Source organism: Equus przewalskii, chromosome 12, assembly GCF_037783145.1.
Source record: "Equus przewalskii isolate Varuska chromosome 12, EquPr2, whole genome shotgun sequence".
Taxonomy (NCBI): Eukaryota; Metazoa; Chordata; class Mammalia; order Perissodactyla; family Equidae; genus Equus; species Equus przewalskii.
The window spans coordinates 19,220,888-19,235,868 of record NC_091842.1 but is presented as its reverse complement, the minus strand read 5'-3'; the positions used below and the strand labels follow the sequence as shown (position 1 = coordinate 19,235,868).

The following is a 14,981-nucleotide window of genomic DNA, read 5'->3' as shown; positions in this document are numbered from 1 at the left end:
GCGACCGTCTGAGTTCCCAGTGAGAAGTGCTGAGGCCGGGCAATCTATGGGCCCGTTGAGACAATAATACGGTGCTGATTTAAGTTACTAAGATTTGGAGTGGTTGGCTGTGAGCCAGAGATGACTGGAATACACCCGTAATCGTATCCTCTGGAGATAACCACTATTAACATTTTGGTTTTCCTATACACACATATTTTTAAATAGGTAATTTTAAAACAAAATGTGCAGAGTTTTTATGAAATTTTTTCAGAGAGCAAACATTTATGTGCTCTGGTCATTAAGAAAGTAGAACTAAGAACAGGAGAAAATGTGTTTGCAATAGAGTGAAAAAATCATTGGCTCGGGGGTCACACTAGCAGTCCCATTCACAGGATGGTTTGGTGTTCTATATATTTCATGGAAGTGTGCTCTTGTGTTATGAACACAGATTTAGAAGTGACTAGACATGATGGAATGTAAGGGCATGTCACAGAGCGGACGTCATTCAACCATTCCTCTGTTGGCTATTCAGGCTGTTCTAGCTTTTCACAATTAAGACAATGCTGCAAAAGGAACATGCTTGTGCATCTGGCTTTGACTGTACTCAGCTATTACGTAGGATAAATTCTTGGAAGTGAAAATTCCTGGACAAAGAGTTTGAGGGTTTTTTTTTAAAAAAAGCAAAATAATGTTTGAAAAGCACCGGGTTTCCCCGTACCTGAGTTGTCCTTGTTAACTGCTCTGCAGGAGGACAGCTCTCTGGCTGAAGGGTGCTCCTGTCTCCTTGGGCAGGAGGGAAGGACATTTCGTACAGTATGCTTTCAGGGAGACACAGGGTGTGACCACCCACGCTTGCTTGGTCTGTATTGATGTTTAGAACACACGTTCCAGAGGGCAGGCCCTAGGTCTATTCAGCTTGCTTTTGATGGCGCTTTGGCCGACCCTAGCAGCAGGTGGGCAAACAAACACACCTTTGGGATAGTGACCTTGATGGTTTGGGCAGGAAACTGGACAGGGAGGGAGCGCAAGTGTGTGCAGCCCCCAGCGGAAGGTCAAGCAGGTCTGTGTGTTCACGGTGCCCCCACCCTCTTCCTCTGAGTCACTTGCAGACTTCTGCCTCCTACTTCTCTTTTTCTGACCCTTCTGGCTTTGGTGGCTTCCTTGAAGTTGCTCAGCAGTGTGTGCAGCCCCACAGTTTCAGCTCCCTCCAGCCATGACTCACAGAGTCCTTCTGTTAACAGGTGCGCCAGGGGTCTGGGGGGCCCTCAGGGTGAGGAGGAGGGAAACCTGTGAGTCTGTGATGGGAGAGAAGGGGCACAGACTATCTAGGAGTTAGGCTGGGGCTTGGGAAAGGAGAAGAGATTTAAGAGGAAGCAGAGTAGAGCCAAACCAACATGGGATGACCAGAGGAGCTTGGACGAATGATTAGATTCATAAACTATTCAAGGGGGTTTGGCTGCCCCCTTCGCTTCACAGATGAGGAAACTGAGGCCCAGAGAGATGAAATGCCATGGCCAAGGGTGCACAGCAGGTATTGGATTCTCTTCTCAGAGCGTTTCTTCTTTACCGCCTCCACTTTGCCTCCAGTTCTATTTTCAAGGACCCAGGTGTAAATGTTTGTTGAATGACTGACTGATCAAAATAATTGAGTTTGTTTCGTTTTATACCTGTGTTTTGTGGAGAATGAGTCAAAGAAGGGAAAGAAATGCTTGAGAGTTGCATAGCAAGGAAATTGCCTAACTCAGAGTCTTTAAGAACTTGATCTTTGGACAAATCAGCAGGGTAAGAACACAGGGTGGAGCTCAGAGAGGGCTGAATGCACCCCACGATGGTGGTCCTTAGTCCAGGGGTCAGCAGACTGGCCTTGGGCCAAAGGCAAGGATTCCACCATCTGTTTGGCCTATGTGAGCCATGGGTCGCAGGGGAAACTTGATAACTGATTCCTGATAGGGACACTAACTTTGAATCTCAATGATGAGAAATGTTATCTCCTTCAAAGAATTCCATTTGTCTCAGTAAATCTGTATTGCAAAAAAATTATACTCGATTATTATATTTTGAATTTTCCTAATGAAAAATTTGTGGAAATGCATTTTTCTCTCTTGTTATACAAGTGCCTACACGTAATATACTCTATTTGCCTCTTGGCCCACAAAGCCTAAAATATTTACTACCTGGCCCTGTGTAGAAAAAGTGTGCTGCCCTCTGTCCCAGACCATCAGAGCTGGACCTGAGGACGGACATCTCCATTCTGGGTCAGGCTGAATCCTGGCAGGAAGTGCACAGAGCGGGAGGGCAAGCTGCTTTCTTAACCACCTCCTTATCTCCGCCTCACCCTCACCCCCTTGTTCTTCCTCAGCCTTGACCTTATGTCATGGGTTCAACCTGGACACCGAAAACGCGATGATCTTCCAGGAGAACGCAAGGGGCTTCGGCCACAGCGTGGTCCAGCTCGAGGGATCGCGGTAAGCGCTGCAGGTGGAGCTCCTCTGAGACTTATATGCCTGAAAAAAAATCGCAATTCCCTTGGTTTGTTTTTTTCTTGATTTATTTTTTGAATAGGTAATACAGTTACAGAGTTCTAAATTCAAAAGATGCAAAAGAGGGTGACAGTAAACAATCTCCTCCCCACCCCTCCCGGAGGTCCCTGCCGGCAGGATCTCTAGGAGCTGGTTTCTTGCGTGTTCTTCCGGTAGACATTCCCTGCTGTATCTCTCTCCACGGTGCCCTGACTGCCATCCCGCACACAATCTGTAGCGCCCATTATACTCCAGCAACGGCCCGCTGCCTATTTTTGCAGTACATTTTATTGACCCCCTCCCAGCCCTGCCGCCCAACTCGTCGTTCATCGTTTACCGTTTATGGCAGTTTTGGAGCCAAAATGGCAGAATCAAGAGGCTGCCACAGAGACGATACAGCCCGCAAAGACTTTACAGGAGTAATATTTATGGAAATAATACTACCTTTCCAGAAAATGTTTCCTGGCCTCTGCTCTATACTGTCCTTTGCATTTTTTTTTCTTAATAGAGCTTGGTGGTTTTACCAGATAAGTGCATAAAGAACTTATTCTTTTTCATGCTTGCATCATATTCTATTATTTGGAGGTATTATAATTTACATTTATATTACATTTAAATCTCTTCTTGATGGACATTAGATTGTTTCCAAGCTTTTGCTAAACAAACAATGCTGTCATTTTGCATATGTGCAAGGACATTTGGAAGTAAATGCCTAGAACTAGGACTGCTGGATCAAAGGGTAGAAATGCATATGTAATTTTAATAGAGTTTTCCAGATTACACTCTATAGAAGTCGTAAGAATTTATACTCACACCAGAAATTTATGGACGCACTTATTTCCCCACCCATTTGCCAACCCAATGTGTTATCAAACTTACTGATCTTTGCAAATTGAATAGGTGAGAAATGCTATCTCAATTTAGTTTTAAATTGTACTTTTTAAAAGTGAGAGATGGGGGAATGGCCCGTGGCCGACTGGTTAAGTTCACGCGCTCTGCTTCGGTGGCCCAGGGTTTCGCTAGTTCGGATCGTGGGCGCAGACATGGCACCGCTCATCAGGCCATGCTGAGGCGGCGTCCCACTTAGCACAACCAGAGGCACTCACAACTAGAATATACAACTGTGTACTGGGGCCTCTGGGGAGAAGAAAAATAAAAAAAGCAGATTGGCAACAGCTGTTAGCTCAGGTGTCAATCTTTAAAAAAAAAAGAGAGATGGGGTCTAGGCCAGTGGCATAGTGGTTAAGTTTGTGCACTCTGCTTTGGTGGCCCAGGGTTCACAGGTTCGGATCCCGGATCCCAGGCACAGACCTACACACCACTCATCAAGCCATGCTGTGGCAGCGTCCCACGTGCAAAATAGAGGAAGATTGGCACAGAAGTTAGCTCAGGGCCAAACTTCCTCACCAAAAAAAAAAAAAAAAAAAAAAAAAAAGAAAAGAAAAAAAAAGAGAGAGATGTATTTCCTTCTCTGTGAAGACTTTTTAAAAAATTTGTTGTCTGTTTTTCTATTGGGTTATTGTTTTGTTTTTCTTATTGGTTTGTAGGAGCTCTGACCAGGTGAAGGAAAGGGGCTATGGGACAAGGTGCTCATCTCTCTCCCTGAAGTTGACAATTTGTCTTCTGACTCTGCTTATGATAGTTTATCATATCCAGAAATTTATTTAAAATGACTGTGTCAGGGCTGGCGGGGTGGTGTAGTGGTTGAGTTCGTGCACTCCACTTCAGTGGCGCAAGGTTCACCAGTTTGGATCCTGGGTGCAGACCTGGTATTGCTCATCAAGCCATGCTGAGGTGGCGTCCCACATAGAAGAACTAGATGGACCTACAACTAGAATATACAACTATGTACTGGGGCTTTGGGGAGAAAAAAAAGAGGAAGATTGGCAACAGATGTTAGCTCAGGGCCAATCTTCCTCACCGAAAAAAAAAAAAGAATTAAAATGATTGTGTGGTTAAATTTATTCACTTTTTAATGACCTCTGGGTTTTGTGTCATTCTTAGAGAGCCTCTTCCCACTCCAAGATTTAAAATTTTCCCATTTTTTTCTTTGTTGAGTCTTCTTCCTATTTCTGGGAATTTGGGAATCCATGAGAGTTGGCTCGCTCACTTTTCTCTGGGTGGCAGAACTTCCATGGTCTCCTTCTCTCCTGACATGTTAGAGTTTTCTCCTGTCCCAGTGGTGATCTCTTCCCACCTCTCCCCCCCAGGGTGGTGGTTGGAGCCCCCCAGGAGATAAAGGCTGCCAACCAAACAGGCAGCCTCTACCAGTGTGACTACAGCACAGCCTCATGTGAGCCCATCCCCATGCAGGGTGAGTCACTGCCCCTCCCTGGGACCCAGGGCTTGGTTTCCACCAGTGGGTAGATCTGGACTCCACAGGCATTTCCTCTGTTCTGGGTGTCTGTCCAAGGGGTCTGTGGTGGGGGGCGCAGGGGACCAGCTCCCTAGCCTGTGTGCTGTGTGCAGACTTGACCTCAGACACCCTCAGGCACCACCTCCCCGTGTTCCTTTCCCACGACCTAGGTGCCCCCATGACCTGTCAGATCTCCTTGTCTCCCAGGTCCCACGTCTCCCGTGTGTCCTCTGTCCAGCTCTTACATGGCCCCTTTCGTCCCCTGAGTGTGATCATGTATATGTCTGTCCTCTCAGTCCCCCTGGAGTCTGTGAACATGTCCTTGGGTCTGTCTTTGGCGTTCGCCACCAACCCTTTTCGGCTGCTGGTGAGTTGCCCTGGGTCTCGGGAGGGAAGGAGTCCTGAGGGAAGGAGTTGGGGATCCAAGGCTGCCGTTCCTGGGGTCTTGTGGAGGGTGGAGATGCCGAGGTAAAAGGACAGGAAGCCAGGACAGGCCCTCCTACCCGCATCCTGCCCTCCAGGCCTGCGGCCCCACCGTGCACCAAATCTGCAAAGAGCACATCTATGTGAACGGCTTCTGCTTCCTGTTTGGATCCAACTTACGGCAGCAGCCCCAGAGGTTCCCAGAAGCCCTCAGAGGTAGGTCTTCTTTGGCAGAGAGTATAGATGGGCTGCACGAGACTGGAGGGTGGGAGCAGGTCTGGGCTGGGGACTGCTCACGGTCTGGGGGGTGACTTAGAGGTCTAGGTGCAGACGGGCGAGGGAACTGGGTTCCAATACAGAGAGAGGCTGGAGGAGAGAGGTGCTAGGGTTTTGCACTTTAAGAAAAGTCCTGATACAGCTACTCATCTTTGTGAGATGATGTCTCAATCATTGTTCTCAGAGTAAGTACCTGAGTTTCCCGACCATAGCCTTCGAGGCTCTAGATGGTGTGGCCACTGTCCACCTTTCCAACTTCTTACCCATCCGTCTACCTCAGTCACCATGCCCCAGACACTCTGTCTCCCTTTTTTCTCCAAGAACCACTGCAAGCTGTCTTTGCCTCAGGGCCTTTGCACTTACTATTCCTTTAGCCTGGCATGCTCTTCCCCCAGATCTCAGTTGACAACTCATCATTGTCATCTCAGCTCAAAATGTCACCCCTTCAAAGAGACCTTCCCTGAGTGGCCCTTGTCTGTCCTTGCTTCTGGAATGTAGTCTCCATGATAGCAGGGATATTGTCTAGCTTGCTCACTGCTCTGTGACCTTGTGTGTATTGACAAATTACCCTTGAACTTAGTAGCTTAAAACTACAAGCATTAATTATCTTACAGTTTCTGTGAATCAGGAATCTGGGCATGGCTTAGCTGGGTGCCTCTGCCTCAGGGTCTTTCATGAAATTGTAGTTAAGTTGTCAAACTGGAGCTGTGTTCTCATCTGAAGGCTGGACTGGGGGGAGATGCACTTCCAAGCTCACTTCCAAGGTCCTCGGACCGAGGGCCTCAGTCCTCACTGGCTGTTGGCTGGAGGCTTCCCTCAATTGCTTGACACGTGGGCCTCCCCACAGAGCAGCTGAAACACGATAGCTGGCTTCCCTCTGAGTGAGTGACAAAAAATGAGAGAGTGAGAGAGAGTATGCACCTGAGACAGAAGTCACAGGCTTTTCATAATCTAATCTAAGAAGTAACAGTTCATTACTTCTGCCATATTATATTCCTTTGAACTGAGTCAAAGTCTAGCTCACACTCAAGAGGAGAGGACTATGCAAGGGTGTTATTACCAGAGGTGAAAATCTTGGTGGCTGCCTACCACACCCGTTCCCCAAACATGTGTTAATTGAAGGAGAGTGAGTGAGTGAATGAATCATTTTGCAAGCTGCTTTCTGCCACTGATTTCTTCAGCTGCTTGGCATCTTTCCTTGTCTCCAAGCTGGCTCTGGAACCAAGGGCAGACCTGTCTTCCTTTTATAGTTTATTTTTTCTTCAATCTCTGCTCCTTTGTACTTTACTCTTAACAGATAACCTTCCCTCTTTCTTCACAGAGAAAACCAAGCTTCCAGGCATGAACTCCCTACGCTTTCCCCTTCTTCTTGTCTGTATTTCCACGATGGCACCACCCTTGGCAGTGTCTCACGGGTTTTCGAGGAAGACGCATTTCCTCACCTTTCCCTGAGTAATTCTTCCATTTGGGTTTTTGAGGCTCTCACATCACCAACTCTTGGGCCCACATCTTCAATCACTCATTCTCTCCAGGAGCTTAAATTTCTCCCCATCCTTTGAATGTAAACGTGCTCATGCTGCCCTTCCCCCCTTGTCCTCCTCCCCCTTCTTTCCCTTCCCTTCTCTTCCCCTCCTCTTCCTTTCGCCTCCCCTCTCCTCCCCTTCCTTTCCCCTTGCTTCTACCCCTGCAGAGGGCCTCTGCTAAGCTTCATCCCCCAGGCATCTTCCTCTGCCTTCTCTGTCCACCTAGGGGCACATGGTTACAGCTTCTATTCTTGCCCATGTATTCTTCCTTCCTTTTTTGTTTTTGTTTTTGTCTTTTTGGCGAGGAAGATTGGCCCTGAGCTAACATCTGTTGCCAATCTTCCTCTTTTTGCTTGAGGAAGCTTGTCCCTGAGCTAATGTCTGTGCCAATCTTCCTCTATTTTGTATGTGGGACACCAACACAGCGTGACTTGATGAGGGGTAAGTAGGTCTGCGCCCGGGATCCGAACCTACAAACCCTGGGCCGCCAAAGCAGACTGCATGAACTTAACCACCATGCCGTCTGGCTGGTACCCGTTCTTCCTTCCTGATCACATCCAATTCTGTGCTTCAGCTCCCACCCCCACATTTCTCTTTAATCCTCACTCTCAGGACTTCAAGATTCTTCTTTTAAACACATTTTCATTTCTTTCAAAATAGATAAAACATACACTTGGTTCAAAATTCAAAAGGCACTGTAAGAATTTCTCCCTTTTGGGTCCCCCAGCCTCCTGTTTCCTTCCTGGAAGGCAGCCACTGTTACTGGTTTCTTTTGTCTTCTTCTGGAAACAACTCCATGTATTACAAACATATATATATATATATATATATATATATATATCTATATATATATCTATATTCTTCACTTTGTGCCACAAATGGTAGCATGCTATACACATTTGATTCTTCTCACTTAACATATATTTCAGATTTTCAAGAATTTTTCTGGCTAATCTTCTTTGTATATTTTCCCTGTAAGTGTTAGAATCTGCTTATGTTTTTTTTTTTTTTAAAAACTAATAATATTTTTGGGTAATTTTATTTTATTTTTTCAGTGATCATACAGTAAATTTGACCTTTTCTTTTAGTGCACAGTTCTATTAATTTTAAGATATGTATAGATTTGTTTCAAGAACAACATGAACAGGATACAGAAGAGTTCGATTACCCTCCTAAAATATCTTTCATGCTATCCCTTTATAGTTAGTTGCCTCCTCCCCCTTCCCCCTCCCCCTGGCACCCACTGATTTGTTCTCCATCACTATATACAATGTATAGTTGTATATAAAAGCCTATATTTGTCTTTTCAAGAATGCTACATCAATGGCATTGTCACCTTTTCAGATTGGCTTCTTTCACTAGTGTAATGCATTTGTGATTCACTCATGTTGCTGTGTGTATCGGTCATTCTTTTCTTTTTCATTGCTGAGTAGTATTCCACGGCATGGATTTACTACATCCCATTGGCCAATTCATGCATTCACTCATTGAAGGATGTTTGGGTTCATTCCAGTGTTTGACAATCATGAATAGAGCTGCTTGAAACTCTTCACTTCTATGGGAATATTTCTAAAATACAAAACAGATCATCTCACTTCCTTCTGAGAACCTTCAGTGGCTCTCCACTGCCTAAGTCAAACTTCCTTTTGGAGAGGCCTTTCCCAACTGTTTGCTGCTTAATGTCATAGCCTCATCTCCATCCCCTTTTCATAGATTTACCCTAGTAGTGCCATTTCCATTCCTTGATTCTGCCAGAATCCTTTTGGGCCCCTCCCCTTTGTATTAGTCAGAGTCTCAACTGGAACAGACAGCACATCCCTGTTAGGATAATAATTTGAGGAGGGCTTTTTACAAAGGGACTAATTATAAAGGTGTGGTGGGGTCTAAGAGAACCACGAGGGATGGTCCAGGAACCCATGGCGAGCAGCAGCAGAGCTGTTACCACCTCTAGGCTGATGGGGCGAGGAGAGGGAGAAGTCACCAGAATCCAGGAGAGAGCCTCATGTGAAGTGGGCCTCCTTGAAAGGAGAAGTGATCTTCTGTTGAGGGACACAGCTGGCCCAAATCAACCTTGCAGGGAGGGAGCTGGGGGGAGAACACTTGGACCTCTCTTCCTCCCTTCCAGTCTCCTGTTAAGGATCTTAACTGAGCAAATCCAAGTAGAAGCCAGATCCTTGTTGATGTGGTCTATGTGGGCTGACTTCCCAGGTCACAAAGCAGAGTGCAGGAGGGTAGAAAGCGGATCTGGAGCCTGGGCAAAAGGGAGGAGGACATCCAGCATACCTTGACATGTGCTCTTCCTTTTTTTTCTGAATTTTTTTTCTCCCTTTGCATTTCTGGAAAATTATTTCCCATTCTTCATGAACCAGGTTTGATATCACCACTTTCCCTGACTCCTTTGGGCAGAATTAACCAATTTTTCCCATACCACTTTGTTCATGTTTTTATTTAGAGTTGAATCTTGTTTACCTTTTATTCTCATTGCTTAGCAGAGAGCTGACATGCAAAAAATAAACCCTGAGTCTTTAGTTCTTAATCAATTCATGCTCTTTTTCTTTTTCCCCAGAGTGCCCTCAGCAGGAGAGTGACATCGCCTTCTTGATTGATGGCTCTGGTAGCATCTACGAGAATGACTTTCAGAAGATGAAGGAGTTTGTCACAATTGTGATGAATCAATTCAAAAAGTCTAAAACCTTGGTGAGGGCCAGTGGGTGGTTAGGGAATAGCCCACATAAGGCTGGCAAGTATACTGCAACCCTGCTGCCACTTTCCCCTCCTACTTCAACCGCAGACATTGCCAAATTACCAATCCATCTTGGCTTTCTTTCCTGATTCTCTTTCCTGCCCTGTCTGGGTGCAGTGTCAGCATTCTTCCAACCCTCTGTGAACAGGCAGCTCTGACTAGGTGATAGGGGTTGGCCTGGGAGATGAAACTCACCTGTCTTCTCTGGCTGAGTTCTAGTACTGAGAAGTGGGAGCTGATAGCAGATCTCTGTTCTGGCGAGGCAGAAGGGTTGGGGGCAGTGCAGAATTTGGAGACTGGAGTGCTTCAAGTTTTATGTAGGGCTTGCTGGGAGATGGTGGAGTGGGAAGAGAGGCACCTTCCCCAGTGTAACGCCAAGTGCCTCTGTCCAGTTCTCTTTGATGCAGTACTCCGACACCTTCCAGACTCATTTCACCTTCAAAGAATTCGCTAACAACCCTAACCCAGGATCGCTGGTGAGACCAATAAATCAGCTGGGTGGGAGGACACACACTGCCACCGGAATCCGCAAAGTAGTGTAAGCTCTTGCCTTTTTGCTTAGGATGGAAGGAGGAGGTGACATTTCTAGCTGGGCTTTAAAGGGTGAAAGGAGTTGTTTAGACAGGGATGGGGTAAAAGATATTTCCCGTGGAGGGGAATAGCATAAGTAAAGGTGTGGAGGAGGGACTGTGCATAGTATATTCATGAAAAGGCAAGTTGTGAGTAAAGATGGGAATAAACAGGGGAGGAGAGGAGAAGGCTGGAGGGAGGCTAGAAAGATCAGTTGAGGCCAGGTCACTAAAGGCAGCTGAAAAGCCAGTGGGGATCCACTGAAGGTTTTAAACAGTGGGGAGACGTTACCACATCTTGTTTTGGAAAGTTCACTCTGCACCCGGTGTATGTGTGTAAGAGGTGAGGGTGGGGGTTGGGACAAAAGTACAGAAAGATGAACTGGAGAGCAGTTGCAATGTTCCAGGAGGGGTTTGATGAGGGCCCAATTAAACTTACTTGTTTATTATTATTAATTTTTCCTGAGGAAGATTGGCCCTGAGTTAACATCTGTTGCCAATCTTCCTCTTTTTTTTTCTCCCCAAAGCCCAGGTACATATTGTATATCCTAGCTGTAGGTCCTTCTAGTTCTTCTATGTGGGATGTCTCCACAGCATGGCTTGATGAGCAGTGTGTAGGTCCACGCCCAGGATCTGAACCAGCGAACGCTGCACTCCACTGAAGCAGAGCATGTGAACTTAACCACTATGTAATTGGGCTGGCCCCCTTAGCTTATTTTAAAAAATCTTTTTTAATTTTAAAGGGGTAATACTCAGTTAAAAAACAAATCAACCTATGAAGAAACATGTAAAGGCAGTGAAGGCTTCCTTTCCCTCCCTCTCCTGCCGCCTTTCCAGGTCTTGGGCCAGCCACATGTCGGTGTTCTTCCCAGGGGAGCCCAAGCCCCTCCTAGACAGAGCCCAGCTGCATCTGTGTCTGGGACTGATGACATTCCCTCCCTGGCACTAAGAGTATCTTTGTCTGCTTGCATTTGACTTTGTCCTTCCTCTTCCCTGGACAGAAGGGAACTGTTTCACAGCAGGAATGGAGCCCGGAAGAATGCTCTTAAGATCCTAGTTGTCATCACAGATGGAGAAAAGTTTGGTGATCGCTTGGAATACGAGGATGTCATCCCTGAGGCAGACCAAGAAGGAATCATTCGCTATGTCATTGGGGTAGGAAATTTGGCTCTTCGGCCTGCTGCTTCTGTGGAGGATTTCTGATTGGACACACCCTCCCTTCAATTTGCAAACATCAGTAAAATCAAAGTAAGGCAAGGGTCACTGCTAGCCCATATGTGCCTGTATCGGTTAACTAATGTCACAGTAATGCTGTGTAACACACTATCCCCAAATTCAGTGGTTTAAAACAATAAGTGAGTCTGTTGGTCAGCTGGGCAAATCTGTGGTCTCAGCTGGGCTCACTCGTGCATCTGTAATCAGCTTCAGGTTGGTTGGCAGCTCTGCTGCTCCTCACTGAGCTCTCTCCACTTCTGAGGGTTGCCAGCTACGTCTGTCTGTTGGACTGGAATGGCTGGAACAGCTGGGGTAACTTGGCTCTTTTGCTCCCTGTGTCTCATCCTCCAGTGGGCTAGCCTGGGCATGTCCTCTTGGTGAAGGCAGAGGAATAAAAGAGCAAGGGGAATGTTGCAAGCACTTTTTCAAGCCTCTGTTAGCATCACATTTGATAACATCCATGGGCTAAAGCAAGACACAGGGCTGAGCCCAAAGACAATGAGTGGGGCAGATTACTCTGCCAGGAGTAGGAGGTTACAGCAAAGTTTTGGGAAGAGGGCTTGGATATAGGAAGGGATAAAGGGTTGAGATCATCAGTGTAATCGAACTACCATAGTACCTTGTGTGACACAGAATAGGTCCATGGCTTGGCAAGTAGGGAACACTTTCATATAAAGAAAAAGCCTCCTTTCTCTGGGAGAGGCCAGCTCCACACCAGGAGGCAAGGCACAGCAAATGGACCAGTTGCTGCCTTGACAGAATGCCTTGTGCAGTGTGCAGCCTGCTCTACTGTAGTTGGCAGCCCTGCCCTAGGGGCCTTCTGGTGCATTCCCTCATTTGACAAACGCTGTTTCAGATGCCTTTCCTGAAGAATTTTCTTTGCTGGATGAGACGGCTGCCTCTAGACAGCGTCCGATTCAGCCTCTGCTCCTTGGTAACAGGTGGGCATTGCCTTCAGCATTGAGAAATCTCGTGAAGAGCTTAACACCATTGCATCCAAGCCGGCTCGTGACCATGTGTTCCGGGTGAATAACTTTGAAGCTCTGAAGACCATTCAGAATCAGCTTCAGGAAAAGATCTTTGCGATCGAGGGTGAGCCAGGGTTCTGTGTTCCTGGAGCAGCTCCAGAGACGGCCCATCACCCCAAAACATTATTCCCCTCTAGAAACTAGAAGCTCCTAACCCTTGGTATTCTCACCCTCAGTATCAACTCTCTCTCCACTTCCTCCAATTTCGGGCTGCTCTGGCCTCACTTGGTCAATTCTGGTTTTTTTTTTTCTGCTTTTTCTCCCCAAATCCCCCCAGTACATAGTTGTGTATTTTTAGTTGTGGGTCCTTCTGGTTGTGGCATGTGGCATGCCACCTCAGCATGGCCTGATGAGCGGTGCCACGTCTGCCCCCAGGATCCAAATCAGTGAAACCCTGGGCTGCCAAAGCAGAGGCCCCTAAAAATCTTTTTTTTTTTTTTTTTGGTCAATTCCTTTGAGACTGGAGGATCTAGACGTTTATCTCTAATTTTGCAAGTCTTGGCTATAGGCTGAAAAATTGGAGGGTAAGGGAGCCAAATCCCACACAGTATTTTTTCAAAAATTTGGCTGTGTAGTCAACATTTGCCTGGTTCACTGCTGTCTCCCAAGTGCTTAGAATAGTGCCTGGTGCAGAGAGGGTGTCAATGAGTGTTTGCTGAAGAAAAGAATTTAAAAATTGAGGGAAAGTTCATTTACAATCTGAATTTATGGCTTCTTTTGAAAAGCTGGAAGATTAGACATCTTGAGGACCACATTCCCACTTGGCAAAAAGTGGCTTTAAAAGGGGCATATGATTTCTAGTTCAACATAGCTCCCATCTGAAACTCTTTTTGTCTGGCCACCATAGCATTTGTGTTTCCAGCCCATTCTAGGCTGTTCTGCTTTCTTTAATGTAGAAAGTTCTCCTCCTCACAGGTACTCAAACAGGAAGTACCAGCTCCTTTGAGCACGAGATGTCTCAGGAAGGCTTCAGTGCTGCTGTCACCTCTGTAAGTGCTCCTTCGTTAAATCGGAGGAGGGGGCGAGAAGAACGGGGAGAAGAGGCACAAGGGTTTGGGGGCTCTTTGTGATAGGCACTTGTTGTGGTATAGCAGTGGTCCCTTCTCCTTTCCTTGTCAATCCTGTTCTTTCTTTCTTTCTTTCTTTTTTTTTTAATTGAGTTAATGATAGGTTACAATCTTGTGTGATTTCAGTTGTGCATTAATGTTTGTCATTCGTGTTGTAGGTGCACCACTTCATCCTTTGTGCCCACCCCCCACCCCACCTTTCCCCTGGTATCCACTAAATTGTGCTTAGTCCACATTTTTAAATTCCTCATATGAGTGGAGTCATACACAGATTATCCTTCTGTAGCTGGCTTATTTCACTTAACATAATTCCCTCAAGGTCCATCCATGTTATTGCAAATGGAATGATTTTGTTCTGTTTTGCAGCTGAGTAGTATTCCATTGTATATATGTACCACATCTTCTTTATACATTCGTCTGTTGATGGGCACTTAGGTTGCTTCCATGTCTTGGCTATTGTAAATAATGCTGCAATGAACATTGGGGTACATAGGACTTTTGGGATTGCTGACTTCAGGCTCTTTGGATAAATACCCAGTAGTGGAATGGCTGGATCATATGGTAGTTCTATTTTTAATTTTTTGAGGAATCTCCATACTGTTTTCCATAGTGGCTGCACCAGTTTGCATTCCCACCAGCAGTGTATGAGGGTTCCTTTTTCTCCACAACCTCTCCAACATTTGTTACTATTAGTTTTAGATATTTTTGTCATTCTAATGGGTGTAAGGTGGTATCTTAGTGTAGTTTTGATTTGCATTTCCCTGATGATCAGCGATGATGAGCATCTTTTCATGTGCCTATTGGCCATCCGTATATCTTCTTTGGAGAAATGTCTGTTCATGTCTCCAGCCCATTTTTTTGATTGGGTTGTTTGATTTTTTGTTGTTGAGTTGTGAGAGTTCTTTATATATTATGGATATTAAGCCTTTGTCAGATATATGACTTGCAAATATTTTTTCCCAGTTTAGTGGGTTGTTTTTTTGTTTCAATCCTGTTTTCATTTGCCTTGAAGAAGCTCTTTAGTCTGATGAAGTCCCATTTGTTTATTCTTTCTATTGTTTCCCTTCTCTGAGAAGGCATGGTGTCTGAAAATATCCTTTTAATACTGATGTCAAAGAGTGTACTGCCTACGTTTTCTTCTAGAAGCCTTATGGTTTCAGGTCTCACCTTCAGGTCTGTGATCCATTTTGAGTTTATTTTGGTGAATGGTGAAAACGAATGGTCAATTTTCATTCTTTTACATGCGGCTTTCCAGTTTTCCCAGCACCATTTGTTGAAAA

The 14,981-nt window shown here is 45.7% G+C and overlaps 1 protein-coding gene across 2 annotated transcripts in view; it reads left to right on the top strand.

The window, feature by feature from the left end:
• Positions 1-1,078: 1,078 nt before the first annotated feature.
• Positions 1,079-14,981, top strand: part of ITGAM (integrin subunit alpha M) — a 38,152-nt gene continuing 24,249 nt past the window's right edge. Inside the window, exons 1-10 of one of the 2 annotated variants that reach the window (XM_070567935.1) lie at positions 1,079-1,223; positions 2,342-2,447; positions 4,712-4,815; positions 5,154-5,224; positions 5,379-5,496; positions 9,646-9,776; positions 10,215-10,360; positions 11,393-11,546; positions 12,548-12,698; positions 13,550-13,623. In XM_070567935.1, the coding sequence (XP_070424036.1) occupies positions 1,196-1,223; positions 2,342-2,447; positions 4,712-4,815; positions 5,154-5,224; positions 5,379-5,496; positions 9,646-9,776; positions 10,215-10,360; positions 11,393-11,546; positions 12,548-12,698; positions 13,550-13,623 (1,083 nt within the window). In that variant the 5' untranslated portion in view covers positions 1,079-1,195. Of the gene's footprint in view, positions 1,224-1,265; positions 1,514-2,341; positions 2,448-4,711; positions 4,816-5,153; positions 5,225-5,378; positions 5,497-9,645; positions 9,777-10,214; positions 10,361-11,392; positions 11,547-12,547; positions 12,699-13,549; positions 13,624-14,981 lie in introns of those variants that run through there. The other variant, XM_070567934.1, reaches the window with a different exon arrangement.